Source organism: Anguilla rostrata, chromosome 9, assembly GCF_018555375.3.
Source record: "Anguilla rostrata isolate EN2019 chromosome 9, ASM1855537v3, whole genome shotgun sequence".
In the NCBI taxonomy this organism is placed as follows: Eukaryota; Metazoa; Chordata; class Actinopteri; order Anguilliformes; family Anguillidae; genus Anguilla; species Anguilla rostrata.
This window is the reverse complement of record NC_057941.1, coordinates 31,806,138-31,824,071: the sequence shown is the minus strand read 5'-3', so window position 1 is coordinate 31,824,071 and position 17,934 is coordinate 31,806,138. Positions and strand designations below refer to the sequence as shown.

The following is a 17,934-nucleotide window of genomic DNA, read 5'->3' as shown; positions in this document are numbered from 1 at the left end:
GGTCTCTTCACGTCCTCTTCCGTAAGCTAGGTCGGTAGAGAAGCTAATATAAATAAAAATGCCACTCAAAAATTGTATTCCGTCATAGCAACAAGATAAACCCGACAACAGTAGCCCTAAGATATGCCAATACAGCAGTGAAAACGCTGCTCACTGAGTAACGAAATAAACGAGACGTTTAAAAAAATGATACCATGTCATTCTACAGTCAGTATCTGGGACTAAATATTGAATAAATAGCTACATAACCTTACCATTGGTTTTATGCGTAAATATGTCCCTTTTGAGACTGTGTGGTCATATATTGTCTTGGACAATCCGTTTGTGAAATATACGCGCGTTTGTGATGCCTGGGTACCTTCGTTTACGGCGTTGTCCCCCTTTTTTAGTACAGTCTGGCTTGATTGACAATTCATTTATTCAGTAGGTGAGTAAGCTTTCTAACAATGTATAACATGTCTAATTTTTCTTTTGGAATAGCGTTTTATAGGTCAGCGTAACCTAAATTTTTTTTTATCGTCGCATTCACTTACATATTCACTCTGTGGTATCGTAGCAGTAAAAGACGCTGCACTTAACGAAACGTTAACGATTTTTCGTAATTTCTTGGAAAATACTATTATTATTGAGGACTTCTGGGCATAGCCAAGCTATATATTTGCTGATAGACATATCTGACATTGTTTTCTGGAGCAAAACAGAAGCGGGTTGAACTATATTGTTGATTTACTACTGAACACAGATAAAATTTCATCATTGCTATGTAAGTATTACTACTCAGAATATTTTGGTTATACACGTTATAGGTTAGTGGTATTATATAGCCTAATGTGGATATTTTACACTGTAATGTAAGCATTAGTTAGTAGGCTAGTGTAATAGTTTTTGTGATACATGCAACAGTGATGGTCAGTGGAAGATACGCTAAAAAGAAAAACCAAAAACAGACCAAAATACACAGAATCCTCGTCCGTATAGTCAGCCAACGAAACATAACATAACAAAAATGAAACAGAATGGGAAGCGACGACAACTGGCGTATATTTACATATATGTACACAACGGGACGCCGTCACTGATCCACTGTGTCACTTGCTGTGGTCACTAGTTTTTCTCAGATGCTTCCTAGTCCTGGTTTTAGCAGCCCGACAGATGGAAACAGAAACGGTAACCGTTCCCACGAGTCATGGGCAGCGCGGAACGGTATGGAGCGGCCCTGGTAACGGTTCAGCCCTATGGTGGAAAAGCGCCTGTTTTCTCTTCAGCATATGAAACACAAGTTAAATTGGATTCAGATCAGTCAGTGACTTGGCCGGTAAAGAATTTTCCTGTTTTTGGCTTTGAAAAACTATTATGTTCCTTCAGTAGTATGTTTGGGATCAGAGCGTTGCTGTAGGATGAAGTTCCATCCAATGAGTTTGGAGGCATTTACTTGAACTTGAGCAGATATGCTTCTGTACACTCCGGAATTCATTCTGCTATTGCTATCAGCAGTTACATCATCAGCGAAGTAGTATACAACTTGTATACTCAATAGTAGGCAAGTAAGCCAGTTCACTTCAGACACAGCCCAAGTGTTGTTCTTTTATATATATTTGTGGTCCTGGCCTTGGCAGTCCAAGGGTACTATTCTCTAAAGCAGGGGTGCACAACTCTAGTCCCGGAGGGCTGGTGTTTGTGCTGGTTTTTGTTCCAACCAATTACCTTAGGTTTAGTTTTCTGACACCTCTATAAAGTACGCTAGTTCACTTCTGTACTTCAGCACAGTAAAATCTTAAGGATACATTTCCAGTCTGTGGCTGCAACTGGTGCTTATACGAATGTCGGATCAAGATATGATTGAGCTAATTAAATAATTAAGAGCGGAAGTTGGCATGATATCATGAAACGGAGCGGCCCTTGTTGTGCACCCCAGCTATAAAGGATCAGGCACAGCACAATTCTGTTCACCTCCAGTTTGAATGTGGGAAAGTAGCAGGCCTAGTTAAGTATGATGGTAATTAATGAATCCACCTAGCAGTTACTAAATTAAAAATGGTAAAGTAGTAGTCAGCAGTTTACCAACAACGTTACACACACATAACCTAAGTTAAAAATACAACACTGTGGTTGATTTCAATGTTATAACATGACAAGGTAGCCTTAAATCATAACTCACAGGAATCAGTTTTTCTTCTGTGACTGCAGCGAGGCACCCCTGAAAATTTTAATATTCCTCATTTACTTAATTACCAAATGAGCAGCTGCTGCAGTAACAGATGCACAAAGAGAAAACTAATAAAGATATCCAATTATTATTTTTCACTTAAAATGTAATTAACATAGTAACATGCACTTATCATAAAAACAACTTTATCAAAGCATCATGTTATGCTGATTTGCACTTATATACATGGAATAGTAATTGTGTACCAATAAATTAAATTGAGCAGCGTATTCAGGATTTGCTGACTAGCCAAGTGGCACGTATGGTGTGCAATTCTGCATGTCATATGACCAAAGTTTTCAGAACAAGCCCACTGACTGACCCATCCATTTTCAATTATGGATTGAAAAAATTAAGGGAAATAATTTATTAGAAGTAAAACATTATGACCATGTAGGAATCACACACAAACAATTTTACTCCAGTCAAGATTCTGGATACATAAAACGCAAGTCATTATTTTATTCAAATCCACTGTAGTGTTACAAGACAGATTTATACAAAGACTTTCAAAGCATACTACTGCATTTGCCTGTCACAGTCTCAATGCAAGGGGAAAAATATGTATTTTGGCTTACTATAAAATGGGGAAATAACATGATTTTGGGTAAAATATTTTTAAAAATCACAGTTTCATAAATTTGAAACTCTAAACAAAAAAAAATCATTTAAAACATGATATTTGGGGCATTTCCAAAGTTTTCACAACCTAATATGATTGTTAATTGTCGTAATGCAATGTATTTTTGGACAGAACAATCTTGGGGGGAAAAAACTAAACTCAATAGCTGTATCCATGATTAACTGACAGAAACTGAATGTGTGCTTTTTTCAGCCAAACTGGAATAAACAAGACCAGGTTAAAACCTAGTATAATGCTGGACCTAACACGTGATCCGGCCGACCAATGGTGCCACTTCATAACTCGGCCGACCAACGGTGTAACTTCATCACTCACTCGGTCACAGACATTCGCGTTTGTAGGGCTGGCCCCGCTGTTGCGGTCCAGCCAAAAATTAAGAACAAACTACAGAGCACCTCAAAGCCTGCACAAGGTCCGTCTTGGGTGGGTTAAGCTAAGGCACGCGTGTCAGAATCCAGTCCTGAAGAGCAGTAGTGTCTGCTGATTTTCAGCATTTCAGCACCAGTGATTAATCCAAGTCACTGATTGGCTAATGAGTCCACACATGACTCTCAAGTCACTGATTGGCTAATGAGTCCACACATGGCTCTCAAGTCACTGATTGGCTAATGAGTCCAGACACGGCTCTCAAGGCGTTGACTGGCTGATGATGGAAACCGCAAAAACCTGCAGGCACTGTGGCCCCCCCAGGGCTAGAGATTGACACCCCCGTGTTCAATGACACCTGGTGGTCAGTGGAGGAAATGTCCCAATGCTGTAGTGCAGGAGCGAAGTCCTGCATGCTCCACCAAGGAGCAAGTATTCAAGTGCTGATACAGCAGATAGATTCTTTTAGTTTCTATTTTAGAACATTAATCTGATTCAACAGGCATCTCCTTTATGATGACTTCTGCTTTTCGCTTCCTTGTGCAACCCAGCTAGAAAAAAAATAAATGTTTAAAATGTTTGTAAAACACATTTATTAAAATACAATTTATCATGTGAACGCACGCACGCACACACACACACACACACACAATGTTAGTGTAGTGTATTTAGATTGATTGTTCAGAACATACACACCTTGTGGTAGTTGGTGCCTCCGGGGTGGTTGGGTGCATTGCGCAGGACTCCAGCGATCTCATACATGATGTCACTATCTCTGCAGTCTCCATTCGACGACTTGCGGACGGCCTCTAAAACACAAAGGATTCAGTCATAATGCCGCAGTCATTTCAATTAACCTTAGCAGTGTGACGTCCTATTATGCAAAAACACTCAAGAATCCTTATGCGCAGGTATACCATTTATACAGTGTACACACCATTTTGTAGCATAGTATTCAATTAGTGCAGCAGTGTAGTATAAATATAAGGGAACTGGGCCTGTAGCTTTTGAAGGTTAGATTCCCAGGCTGGGGAAATAGCCTGAACAAGGTGCTTAGCCTTATCTGCTTGAATTTTAGAAAAATTCAACTGTAAAATAAGGACCGGTTTCACAGCTGCAGAAATGTAGGCTGTGCAGTGTCACTCAGCTCAGTTAAATGTAAAATGCAAGCTGATATGATGTAAGCCGTATTACTATTATAATGAGAGTATACCAGCCTAATCCTCTTTGCTATCATATTGAAATGTAGGCTTATGGAAATGCGTAATAATCCAAGCTTCAACAAAGTAATCCCACGAGACGACAATACCATCAGAGCGAGTTTAAAATGAAAGATGAATTGAATATGCGTAATCCAGCGTTCGCAGGGTTTATTCAGACAAGCTGAAAGTGCTCGCTTAAGAAGAGTGGACCAATCAGAGTGTTGGAGTACTCACTCAAGATGACGTCGCATAAGAGGCGGTCTTTGAAGGCGAGCTTCCCCTTCTGGCCCCGCGCGCTGAACTGGCTCATAAGGCCGTTGGTCATCAGGGCTCTCATGAGGGCTCGGCAGATCTTTCCCACGTTCTCTCCTCCCTCCATGGTCGACAGCACCTGCACCTGCGTTCCAGGATATGGAGAGACAGATCCTGAGCTCCTGATCCCAACAAAAAAAATGTTCTTATCAGTTTTACAATGAAACCCACGTACATTAAAATGTGATTTTTTTGTAAAAATACATCGGGCATTGTAACTCTGAGAAAAACGCAGGCTGGTTTCTTTAGTCTGGTCTGCATGGAGTCAAAGGCTACAGGAGTTTTAATGTCTGCTACATCAAGGCTGCACCAGTGCAATCTGCTGTCAAAGCAGAAAAGCGTTTTCATTACAGATCTGTCAATGGTAATTCAATAGAAACGAAAGGTGTTGAGCATCAACCACAGGGTAGCTGGTCACATGCAATGGGTATCCAGTATAACACTGAGATGATTTTTATCATCTAAGAGGAATTCTGTGGTAGTATGGTGAGATCCAGGGTAAAAAATGTGGTGTCAATTAACTGCTTTTCAATCAACAAGAGGCTTCACGTCATTCTGAGACAATATTCAGAAACCGCAGGCTCTGCGCTCAATTCCAGTATCCGATTCTTGATACTGGAAAGCCTTACATATCGTGAGATATTGAAATGAACAATTTGCACTCAACGGGATCAAAACAAATACGCGAAAACACAAAAGTACAGAACCTACCATTCGTTCCCAAGTGGTATTCAAAGGCAGACCAAATACCAGGATACTTCTTATTTAATTATGCAGTCTGTTTGGGGGAAAATATATTTAAGTCAACTTGAGAAGAAACTAAGATGGCCTTACCCAGTGAAATGGTACCATCTCGTTATCTCAGTGCCTTTGGCCTCATATGGCTGCTCTCACCTATCGTAACGGCTGTTGCTTGGCTTACATGTCTTTTGCCCAAGGTGGAGTTTTCAGAGAGCCTTTTCCCCACTGGGAAAATTTTCACCGGCTCTTGGTTTTACTTTTCGAAAATTCAAATAGAGATTAAATATGCGGCATGACAATGGTGAGCGCTGAACAGCAATGCCAAAGGATCCCATCCCTGTTCCAGTTGGCCTAGAGTCAAACTGCCTCGCTTACTACCACTGTCATCACCCATGGCTTTCCCTCTCATAATCATTTAAACGTCTCAGCGAAGACACACCGTGTAACCATGGAGACTGGTGAAGAGCACTGCCAGGTTCCAATTCCCATATCTTTAAGCCTGGAGTCAAACTGCCTGATGATGTCACCTGAACTTAGACAGCATAGAAACATTATTCTCAGTCCTAGGTAATGTTTTACATATATTTTGAAATGGCTCATATTGAGTGACGTTAATGTATTTCTTTTATTGTGCACATTTTCCTGTAATGCCTTATAGAAGGGGGTTGCCAAACCTGTTCTTGCTGCTTTAAACCAGAAGACTGTGGGTTTTCTAGAAACTCTGAGTCACAGCATCTGTGTTAAAAATGGGGACCCCTACATTACTGTATCAGTGTCACTGTTATCAACTTTCACCCACACTGTAATCCACATATAACACAAGCACCAAATGCCTCCTCTCTAAACAAACCCTCCATTTTGTTTCCTCACCAGTCTCCTTTTGTGCTCCTCGACCTGCAGCATTTTCTCCAGCTCGATCAGCTCCTCCATGGACTCCAGCTTCCCGCCGTGGGGCAGGAACAGCTCCAGGCCGTCCAGGGCGTCGTCCTGCTGCGGCCGCTTCTGAGCCAGAAGCAGGGCTTTGATCTCCCTCACCGACTTCTCCAGGCTGCTCAGCTTCGACAAGACTGGAGGATAGGGGAGAAGCAAACAGCTCAGACGAGTGAAATTAAAAATGCATTTTGCGTAAACGTATCAGAACACGGTCAAATAAAGAGTAAAGAATCTGGCGCACATTTATCCTTGATGCCACACTTTCAGAGCTCAGTTGTGATAAAAAGCTGGAAAAGCTTCCAACTGTCGGTCAGACAGCAGGAAGAGACATGATTTTTCTGTTGGGATATCATTTCAGATCACTTTGCGCTGGAATCTTTAATTTGTCAGCTTCATCTTTTATGGAAGAATGTGGAGCACAAATCTATTGTGAAGCTAAAGACTAAACCCTCACTGCAGCTCTGTTTTTACGTGAGAGGCTGAAATTAAAGAATGGCCTATGCTTGCACAGGACCATTGAGGCGTATGTCATTACTAATCCTATCACCTGTGTGGCAGTATAACCAAGGCCAGTGAGCATTCGGCCAGGCTTCTGTGGAGGTTTCATTTCAGGCGAGCGTTTAAGCACAGCATCTTCAAACCGCAAAGCCTGTCGCAGAGAGCTGATCATCTCGGCTTCCACTGCAGGAAAGGTAGCAGTTGTATAACCCACCGATCGATCCGGAAATACTGGCGCGAATGTTCTCACACACCCTACACATGCAAAACACACTGCGGGATTATGCATACTGCAGAACCACAGGACTAAAACGCAAGGAACTGTGCCGCTGCAGAGAGACACCATGGATCAATAAAGCGAAGGCCTGCACATACTGGCCTTCTTAGATGGAAAATAAAGTGAAGGACAGAATTCCGGGTAACTATACCTTGAAGGTACACTGAACAAGTAGAGCTGGCCGTTTGTGAATGAACGGCGCTGTCTTTAGAGTCCAGAGAGCAGGAGCACTTGCAATTACAGCCTACGGAAGAAAACGCATGTTATGCAATGATAACATTTTTAAAAGGAGTCTGGTTTTTCCACACATAATTGAAATGAAGTCATTTGAACAGAGGCCCCTAACCTGTGTATTGTGAATCTGGAAGCCCATTTCGCAGCGGGGAATGATCCTGTGTCCCTAAATAAGAAAGCATATGCTTAATGCAGGTAACAACAGGAGTCTGTTCTTTTCAGGGACAATTTCAATTCAAGATGGGAATGGATCACTCAGATATACAAAAGTGCAGGGATTTTTTTCATAAAAGAAAAGTTAATTAGCCTGTCTGATATAAACAATCCCTCAAACAGTATTTGGGGAATCCTATTTTGGCAACAGTCCCAGGTATATGACACCAACTTACAGAGCTTAGTGTGTCCTTCACATCATTGGATTCCAGAGGTCTGCAAATTGCTACAGCCTATCCAGAACATTCATTTGGTCTTCTCATAAACGTCCAGTGCTTTCTCCAGCCCGTTATCTTGCAGGAAACTGGTCTTCTCAGAACGCTGGTTTTTAAGTCAGCAACATTCTGGTGCACACCCAACACCACCTCTCCCTCAGCTCTGGCCAGAGCACGAGGCCCAAATGGCGAACGGCAAAACGGACCCGCCTCCACGGTTTACTGAGAGGACAGCCCCTCACCTCTTCAGCCCAAACGTGCTGCTGAAAAAGCCCAATTCTGGTTCCACTGCGCAGGATACACGCCATGACACGATAAATACGAGCCTGTCTGTCTCTCTCCCCCACCCACCCCTTTTCCAATCGCGATACTGCCAAAGTCACCAAATTGACACCGTATCTGAAAGGCGCTGACCGTTCCCAAGGACTGGGGCTCTCCCGGCTCTATTTCCGTTTGGGAGAGGGGGCGTAAATAATATTCTGCTGTGACGTTGCATGAAAAAATGAAAAGAATGCAAGAATGCAAGAACTTTGGGCAGTACGGAAAAGAAATTAAAGTTTAAAAAATGTCCATTAAATCTTATGAAGTCAACATTTCATTACATTACATTACAGGCATTTAGCAGACGCTCTTATCCAGAGCGACGTACACAACTTTTTACATTGTATTCATTTATACAGCTGGATATATACTGAAGCAATTTCGGTTAAGTACCTTGCTCAAGGGTACAACGGCAGTGCCCTACCCAGGAATCGAACCTGCGACCTTTCGGTTACAAGCCCAGTTCCTTACCCACTGTGCTACACTCTGTCCGTATTTCCCCCCCTCTAACCATCCACCTGGGCAACATTAAGCCACACGCGCCTGACAATTAAGCAGTTTGGAACTGATTCCTGGGAATTCAGTCCTTGCATGTTGAGGACAATGGCAAAGTGACAATCTTTCATGTGTCACTGTCTGAATGTGCTTGTGGTAGACAAGAAAAAAGTGCCCCCATCTCTGGTTAGTAGCATGCTCTCCAGGACCCTCCAGTTTACCTTAAGATGAATTCTGAACGGCTAAATATGCTTAAAAAACCTTCAACTGAAGATGAGGAATATGACTAATGTACATAATTAAGCAAGTGCTCCTGGACCATCACCATTAATAAATGTGTTGGTCATATGATATAGTACAAGACTTTGATCTCCGCACCATCCAGCTCATTTTCCCAAAAGAACCTGCTATATGTGTCACCAGCAGTTCATCTGAGATTTAATCCAGGCACTTGCCAATAAATACAGGTTTAACAGGCAATGGACTAAAAGGCACCGTGTACTAGCAAAAACCAGGGTTCCCACTCCACTTAGCTACATTAAGGCCAGTTCCTACACTTTATGGATAAATCTGAGGATTTGTATTGCAGCAATAGTCTAATTACTGGGCAGCTTATTAGTTGCAGGGATATGGTTTACTATCATTTGAGCTAGCCAGTGTGTTATACTTAATGTTGTCAATATCAGCAAAATGATATTGGCAGGAAAAGACAGATGATTAACTGATAAAGGTATTTTTTCCTCACTGTTAAAAGTAAACATATTTTTTGTTTTGCGCTACTTTGTAAAGCAAGCAGGATGTGATCTCCTTTCAAGGATAAAAATATTTTCAAGCACCTTATGAACCCTGGGGGGAGAGAAAGCACTTGCAGCGAGACAGAGCACACGGATTCAGCTTCATTTTTAGTGAGTTTTATTGAGAAAGGGTAATGTTCACAGAAACACTGCTCAAAGTTTAGCCTCCATGTCCTTGCGACTAAAGAAAAAGATCTTTAAAAAAAAAAAAACACGACAACCCGTCCCACTGTGGAGGCAGTTTAACCTGAATGCACACTCCTGCGAGGTGACAAAGCACACAGACAGCTCCGCCCCTCCCGCCCCACCACCAGCCCCTGCCCACTCCACCTCCAACTTCTGCTGCGAAACAAGGTTGCATCAGGTTCCTGACTGAATGTAAAAGACCACATTCAAACTGCCCACAGTCGCCGCGGTTACCCACTCTAAACAAACTAAGGGAGAAGTTCTTAAGCACATATTCATTTCGCCCGAGCTGCGAAACAGCCGAGGTCAGGTGTTCAAAACACAAACATTTAGTGATAAAAGGCGGCCGATCTTCGAAACCAACGAGCTTCTAATAGCGATACTTTAAGATTGGGTAAACTACCATGCCAGACAGCTCAACTACCGTGTGTCTGTACGTTTGAAACTTGGCCTAATCAGAAGGGGGGGGAGGGACAGACAAAGCAATAGTGAGCATGCACACGTACAGCTATTTAAAATACAGAAGAGGCACACCACTGAGATTTTGGTAATATGGTGCAGACCGGTACACAGCGGGCATCAGGGGCCAATTTCCGCTCCGAGGGGTTTCAATCCGAACGCGATGACACCGTGTCCCGGTTCCCACGCTGCCTGCGTACCGGAATCACTGCTCAGCTGATAAACATCCCCCATATGTCCCCGTTCAACTTTGCCGAGGGCTCGTGCAGTTTATTACAATGCCAACCGTGGCGGTGCCCGCAGAACGTCCAGATGTGAATGCAGAAACTGGTGTTGCCGCCATTTTGTTACGGGCATAAACAGTATGGCTGTGGTCGCCATTTTGTTATGGGCATAAACAGTATGGCTGTGGCCGCCATTTTGTTATGGGCATAAACAGTATGGTGGTCTTCTATAAGCAGTGGTAATGTCCACTCGGCTGAAATTGGGGGGAAGTGTCTTACCAGCAAGTTCTTTGCCACTTGTTTGCTGTTCATTTGCCACCAATTAGGTGGATACACGCCTGTCAGATCCCCTCACTAACTGAAAGAAGCAGCACGCTATTAAAATGGAATTTATGGCAAAGGATTTTTTCCTACAACTGTGTGACCAAAGGCTCGAGAGCCCTTGCCCTGTCGACACCTATTTTACTCCACGACCCGTTTTTCTTCATGCAGAGAACCATACCTTGTATGCAAGAAACACAAACATTTTCATCACAATTTGGCTCAACGCTTAAAGAGTAAAGAGCTGGAATTACAGAAAACGTGCTGCTTCCAAAGTGTATCGGCTTTTCACCGCAATGGGTGGATTCTACAGCCATCCAACTTCTTATTTTGGAAGCGGAAGCTTCCAGAATCTTGCTCAGTCTCACACACACGCGCACACACACACAGGTTGAGCATTCCCACCACAAAATGAATCGGTAGATAGCACTAAAATGCAGTGAAATAATTCCCTCAGTGTATGCAATTCTTCTGAAAGGAGATACAGAATACACACGTTAGTGATAGAATGAGCAGACTACAGAAACTGCAAAGCTCACACCGACGTCTACTTCTGCAGCGATACTTAAAATAACAGCTGTGCATTTCTGTGTAAAAGGTTTCAAGACAGCAAGAATCGCTACACTCGTTTAAAAAGAAAAAAAAATTATATCTATGCAATAGTTCTGCATCACAGGAGGAAAAATTTGGTACAAGAAAGAGACAAAAACTGAAAATAAAATTGGTAGAAGGAACGAGAGTCCACCGCAATACCACCGTCCCCACGATCGCGGCACAGGCGGAAACGCGGTGCGAGCCGAACCGAGCGACCGTGACCGAACGCGCGTCTGTCGAAGGTGCGTCACGGCGCGGACACCTGCAGGGAGAGAGACCAGACCACCGTTAAAACCGCTGGCAGTTTCCATGGCGACCATCTCGGGGCGGGGGGAGAGCCTCGCGCACGGCTTTCCGCCGATGTCGGCAGGCCTGCGGACGCTCGCTACAGCTGCTCAACACACACCACACTTCTGATGCAGAATCTATTACCCCATACTTACACCGAGACGGTTTCACAGCAACGTAACTCTGAAACATCGGGAAAGGACAGCCAAGAACTCCCGATTTACCCGAGTCTCTGTTCACCCCAAAACACCACTACTTATGCTTCCAATTACCCGTCACAATCTACCTGCTTTCTGCACCACTCCTGTATTTTACAAATATCTTAAATAGTCTGCTATGCGCTACATACTAACCCTTTAAGATAAAAAATACAGGATTAGTATGTTCTTAACTGAACAGTCCAATGCTGATGTAACAATCACTACTGGTCACTGTAACTGAAAGCATTCCGAAAAGCCTAATCTTAAAAAGGTTAATTAGTCAGGCTCATCATCATGACAATATTCAACCATCAATACAATTACTGTCAATTAAGAAGTACTTTGGATGAGGATCTGAGAGGTAAATGTGTCACCAACTAGATTTGGCAAGCAAGTGAATATGGCCTTCGCCCTGTCCATAGCCAAGCCAGCTCTCACCTGGTGGTGCCGGGGTTAAAACGCGTACCGCGCCCGATCGGCGTAGGGGTCCCTGGCCCGCATCCCGTCGAACGCCGCGCCCCGGGACATGGAGGTGGGCGAGAGGCGCGAGCGGTCAAACGCGTAGCCCTGTGCCGCGGACGGCCCGCGCCGGACGGGGCTCCGGTCTCGGGTGTAGTACGAGGAGACGGCCGGGGCCGGCGTGGGGAGGGCCCGCCGATCGTAGGGGTCGAGGGCGGCCCCGGCGGGCGCGAGCGTAGGGGGAGGGGCTAGGGCGGCCGCGCGCTGCTGCTCCTCGTAGAAGCCGGCGCCGTACGGGCGCGCCCGGTACTTCTCGTAGAAGTCCACCACGCTGTACGGGTCCCGCTCCTCGAAGCCGGCGCGCCGCGGCGGGTAGGCCGGGGCCGCCGCGAAGCCCGCGCCGCCGGATCCGTACGCCGCCTCGCCGCCGTACACCCGGGCCGCGCTAGTGTCGCCTCCCGCACCGTAGGCCGCCGGCGCCCGGTACGCCATGGCGCCGTCGTAACCGGCCACCCTGCCGTACCCGGGTCCGCCGCCGAAGCCGGGCCCCCTGGCGAACGCGGGCGCGGGGCCGTGGCTCCCGGCGAAGCCCAGGTCTCCGCCCAGCCCCCGGGGGAAACCGCGGCCGCGACCGCCGCCGAACCTGGACGGGCCGAAGCCGTTGGCCCCCGCGTCGAATGAGCCGTTCTGGTCCATCGGGCACTCTTTGGACCAGTGGCCGTCCTGCCCGCACCGATAACACCCCGTCCTGTCGCCCATCCCCGGAGCGGTACGCAGGCGGCTAGTGGAAAGCTTCACGCTCATCAGCTTGCCTTGGGGAAGAGAGAAAGACGCAAAGACAACTTTGGTACCTCCTGCGCTGCCGGGAACATCAGCTGAGTGAGCAGGAGACCCCTTCTGCAAACATGAAGAATGGTGAAGCCCTCCACAACAGACCAATCCCACGCCAGTTACTATCTATTCAAATTGATAGCTCCACCCCTTAGCCAAATTCCACAATCTCTGCAACGTGTCATCAGGGTTTAAGGCATATCTCTACAACAAAACAACTACCAGCCTGTGTGTGAAAGGCGGGCTGCGAAACAAATGAAGCTTTGTAAGTGGACTATATCTTTCATTACCGATCTCACCCATCGTTTCCAGTAGTTTGCTTCTCGCTCTGTGACGCCACGCTGGAATTTAACGATTGCTCTCGCACCAGTGCGCATTTAACAAGACTAAGATCGGAATAGGCCTCCTGGCCGACACTGAATGCCCTCCATTTTCAGCCTCACCAAAAAGTTTCATCTGAACACTCCCACTTCGTCTCATTCCTCCATTTCCACACTAGTTCAAGAGCCCGTTTAAAAGGCTGGCACTACAACGAGTCATGAACTACGACTTATTTCTCAGAACAAGGCGTTAAAACAAACCGTAGGTTTTCTGAATTTGGGTTATTTTGTACATCTCTTAAAAGCTACGTAAATGAACCGAAACCAAAAGTATTGAACAATCTTGACCGCTTTGATGTTACTTAAGGATCGGAATGTCCGAAAAGTGGCCCACATCAAATAAGTACGATCCAAATAGCACGGTTTCAAAGTCACGATTCAAAATGGAGACCTTCACCGTCACTGCAGTGCCTGTTCAACAGCCGTACACACCGGTCAGAAGCCTAGGGACTTGACTCAGCAGGCAAAAAGGTACCACGGAGGAGAAACAGATGGAGGGAATCTATGCAGCCGAGTTCTTCTACGTTTTCTGAAGTGAATCTATGGGACCTGCTGTTCTCATGCACCGCTTATGCAACCAAACTACCAGGAGGATTGCTAGGATTGTCAGCTGCACACTATCCTTGTCCAGACTGGAATCACACACCCTGCCATGGCCTGTGCGCGCACACGAAAAAAAAGCAGCTACATTCGGTCATGGACATCAACGCAGGCCTAACAATAAAACAGGTTTGAGCCCCATTTCCATCCAGTTTAATGCCCCCCCACCCCCACCTCCCTCGCCTGGGGTGTCACCTTGAAAGGCGGTGTTGTCCAGCCCGTTGATGGCCTCCATGGCGTCCTCCACACGTTCCATGTGCACGAAGGCGTAGTCCTTGACGATGTCGCACTCCACCACGGGGCCGTACTCCTCGAACTTGGCGCGCAGCTCCTGGTTGGTGCAGCTGTTGCTGATGTTGCCCACGTGCAGCTTGGTGGAGTTCTTGGTCTTGCCGCGGCTCATCTCCACGTTGATGGTCTGCCCGTTGAGCTGGTGGTGGTGGAGGCGGCGGATGGCCTCGTCCGCCTCCGCCTTGTCGTCCATGTGCACGAAGCCGTACTTCTTCAGCACGTCGCACTCGGAGATGGTGCCATACTGGGAGAAGAGTGCCCGGAGCTGCTCGGCCGTAGTGTCCTCGGACAGGTTACCCACGAAAATCTTCACCATTGTGCTACTCTGAACGCCAAGAGAGACAGACAGACATAAATATGCGCCAGGAAAACGTTAGCCAGTCCGTGTTTATTAGTGGCAGAGATATAAACACGAGGCAAACATGTAGAATGATCATTCAAAGAGTCATCCGCATTACTAGGCAAAATAGGAATTTTCTAGTCCCTCTAGTGTATTGATTTGGGCTGCATTAGCCGACATACTGTGGTGGTCACGGAAAGGGAAATTGGGAGACCACCCTATGCCTGAGAATGAAACTTTAGTTACGCGTTGGAAGCTGCAAAAGCTGGAGACAACCAGTTCAAATTCGTCACGCGGACTAAACACCCTAACAGCGAAGGAACAGAAAAAGTTTTGGTCTCACAGTAATGTTACCATGTCCTTTATCTCCACTTTGCCGCCCCACCCCCCACTCACAGTCAAACCAGATACCAAAAATGCGGCCCAAAGCGCTTAACGAATGACAACAAAAACATTTCAATTTAAATGCGAAAATGATCTCAATTTCTATGAATACAGGGAAAACTATCGAAATGCAATATAAAAACGTTGCATAGTCAAAATATGCTAAAGTAACTGACGAAACAGTAACGTTGCATTGAACAAAAAAGGAAGGCCTTCGAAGCACGCGCACAAGGGGAAACGTGCAAAATAAAACAAAACAAGCATTAATACAATTGTAAACCATGGCAGACATCACCGACCAACAAGGCAGTTGGTGGCCAAGTTACCAAAGTTTAGCTAGGAACAACAGAATTGTACATAAAAATTATTTAGCGAGTATCTATAATGAAGTAGTTCAGCCGCGAAATCGAACGTTGGCTTCTGCTCATTGTTCAGCAGGAAAGACAAATGTGCTTTGCTGGTATTTAGCGGAATGCTTACCGCATTTTCGGACAATATATACACGCGCTTGTATATTACGCCTATTCATTTAGAACCAATATTTGCAATCTAGAACATTAAAACGAATAAAACACTTTCATACCTTTTCGCTGTAGCAACTTCCACCCGCTGTGTTACGAAATGGCGTCACAAAGTGATATCATCCAACTGTTAGGAGGTGTGGCTTGAACGGATAAGCGATTGGAGGAAGCTCAACATTTCTAAAATGTAATTGGTTATAATTGTTGTCATTCAAATTTCAAGCGTAATTATTGGCGTGCTGCTTTTGTCCGTGACCACCATGCGCAGCCTCGACTTTGATTGGTCCAAATGCCCCATGTGATACATTCGAGGCAATAAGGGATCATTCTGCAGTTCACGCGAAATGAAAATGTTAATGTTTCGTTTTAAGCCTTTTTTGTCGATTGACTATGTACTAAGCAGTAGTTGCAAGCGCGGAGGATATTTAATACAGGGTGTTGTAGCTGTAGCTTTTGTAGCTTTTTTTTTTTTTTTTAACGATGTGTTAAAAATAGCTGTTTCACATTTCTGTTAAAGCCCTCTTTTCTAAAGTGCCGCCTTTGTGGGAGGAAGACAGCTCTGAATAGTTCGTATACAGCAAGATTCAGAACGACTGGTTCTGGACAGGTGGACTCAACAGGTTTCTGGTTTTCTACCAGTTGTGCTCTACGGCACCTCGAGGGACCAAAGATAAAAGAATCCGTTGCCAATAAACTGAATAGCATTTATTGTATAACTTAAACACAAAAAAGCAACAAACAAAAAAAACAAAAAGGTGATTACGAGAAAAGAAAGTTAATTATGTTAATTTAAAAAATGTATGTATAATAAAATCACATGTCGTTATCAAAGAAGTTCTAGAGCAAACATACGATAATGGCTAAAATAACTGACTTGACGTAATTAAAACAAAAGCGTGGAACAGTCATGTAGACCGAACCAAAGCAGTTTGCACCGAAATGGTGTTTGTTACTTTACAATTTTCTTCATTGATCAGATACTGTTTTCGAGAGCGGCTTTCAGTGTAACGTTTACCAATAATACTACTTCCTATTAGAACAGCCATGTCAAATACGTGCCCTAGATGGCACCGCTGTCTAGGTTTTTGTGGTTCCCTTCAATCAACAGCCAATTTAGGCCTCACATCCAGAAAAAATAACAATAAGCCAAAGCTACATTGTATTACTTAAAGTCAAAGGGGGAAAATATATATTCAAACTTAACTCTTATGTTGTCTTCATATTTTGCAGGCACCCTGTGTGCATATAATCAAAATGACCTCTTGTTTGACCTGTGATAAAGCCTCTTCATTGAATTTTAAACCCTGAAACAATTTTTCCCGTAGAAACAACCTGTCATTCATCAATAAATCAGTGAATAATTGGCTGCTGACTTCAAAGTCCAGTGACACCATATTTCTTCAGTCTGCACAACTTCTTTTTACTACAGAACACACAACATAATTGATTTTAGTTTGCTGTAATAGATATGTAGCACTTGATTTCTGATTTCATACCAACAGGGTTAAAGAACACTAAGAGGATCTTTGTATGCAGATAGTATGCCTTTTGTAAAAATATAAAAAGGGCAATGTTTAACTTTGTATAATGTCAGGGTCATTCCAGGAAGGGTCATCAAATTGCATGCTGAAAAAATAATAACTTTTATTAGTGCTGTTGAAATCATTTTTGACTCGGAGAACACCAGGAGGCTTCAACACATGCTTTCAACAACTTTAATTGATCAAGAGTTCGGTTGTTAGAAAAATCAGCAGGCAGTTCAAGTAAAGCCCACTGTTTTGCAATTAAGTCTTGTAGTACAACAATTAGCTTCCCATAGAGGGCGCTATTTGAAGCATTTTAATTATAAAAACAAATTGTATGTCTTGTCACATTTTGTCTGTCTATTCACCCTGTATAAAACAATGTATTTGTTGCTAGACAAACAAGCATTTTGAGACACTGAACAGCACTTCATGTCAGGAGAGATGGTATAATGTGTTGTGACATACATTTAGGCTACATTTTTGTGAACAAAATGGCTGCATGATAGAATACATATAGGCAGGGGTGCACAACTATGGTTCTGGAGTGCTGGATTGTGTGATGGTATTTCTTCCAGCAGTAACTGTAGTTCTAGTTTTCTGACGACTCTACAAACTACCCTGGTTTACTCTTGTACTTGACCACAGAAAAAAATCTTTAGGATGCACTTGCTCTTGGGACCTTTGGTGCCAAATCTGTATTGTTTCAGTATACAAGAAAAATGGAAATTGATTAAGTATGGTGTTCTCTTGGCAACTAAATGATGTCATTTGAAATAAGAAATAATTATTCTGCACAGCTTTTTGTGCCATAAAGTTTTTTTGTTTGTTTGTTTGTTTGTTTTAAATAACACATAGGAAGAAAGTATTTTCTTGGACATAT

The 17,934-nt window shown here is 44.2% G+C and overlaps 1 protein-coding gene across 6 annotated transcripts; it reads right to left on the bottom strand.

Moving 5' to 3' along the window:
* Positions 1 to 2,637: 2,637 nt before the first annotated feature.
* Positions 2,638 to 16,849, bottom strand: LOC135263566 (RNA-binding protein 4.1-like). Of its 6 annotated transcripts, none has more exons than XR_010332493.1 (8): positions 15,591 to 15,798; positions 14,188 to 14,608; positions 7,525 to 7,578; positions 7,330 to 7,422; positions 6,341 to 6,537; positions 4,652 to 4,851; positions 3,912 to 4,024; positions 2,638 to 3,766 (listed from the first exon to the last, which is right to left on the bottom strand). XR_010332493.1 is itself a non-coding variant. In XM_064351762.1 (8 exons), the coding sequence occupies exons 2-8, from the start codon at positions 14,597 to 14,599 to the stop codon at positions 3,701 to 3,703; spliced, it is 1,098 nt and encodes a 365-aa protein (XP_064207832.1). In that variant the 5' UTR covers positions 14,600 to 14,608; positions 15,591 to 15,789; the 3' UTR covers positions 2,638 to 3,700. The 6 variants fall into 6 exon arrangements, 5 of the variants coding, with proteins under 5 accessions (XP_064207832.1, XP_064207833.1, XP_064207830.1 ...); XM_064351762.1 differs by having other exon boundaries at positions 4,652 to 4,814; positions 15,591 to 15,789; XM_064351763.1 differs by lacking the exons at positions 2,638 to 3,766; positions 3,912 to 4,024; positions 4,652 to 4,851 and adding an exon at positions 6,182 to 6,205 and having other exon boundaries at positions 15,591 to 15,767.
* Positions 16,850 to 17,934: the final 1,085 nt, after the last annotated feature.

What these genes read in the sequence shown, in the direction of transcription:
- LOC135263566 (XM_064351760.1), bottom strand. Translation starts at nt 14,599, where the DNA reads ATGGTGAAGATTTTCGTGGGTAACCTGTCCGAGGACACTACGGCCGAG. An exon ending in GGACAACACCGCCTTTCAAG is followed by an intron (nt 12,994 to 14,187) that starts GTGACACCCCAG and finishes CTCTTCCCCAAG; the next exon opens with GCAAGCTGATGAGCGTGAAG.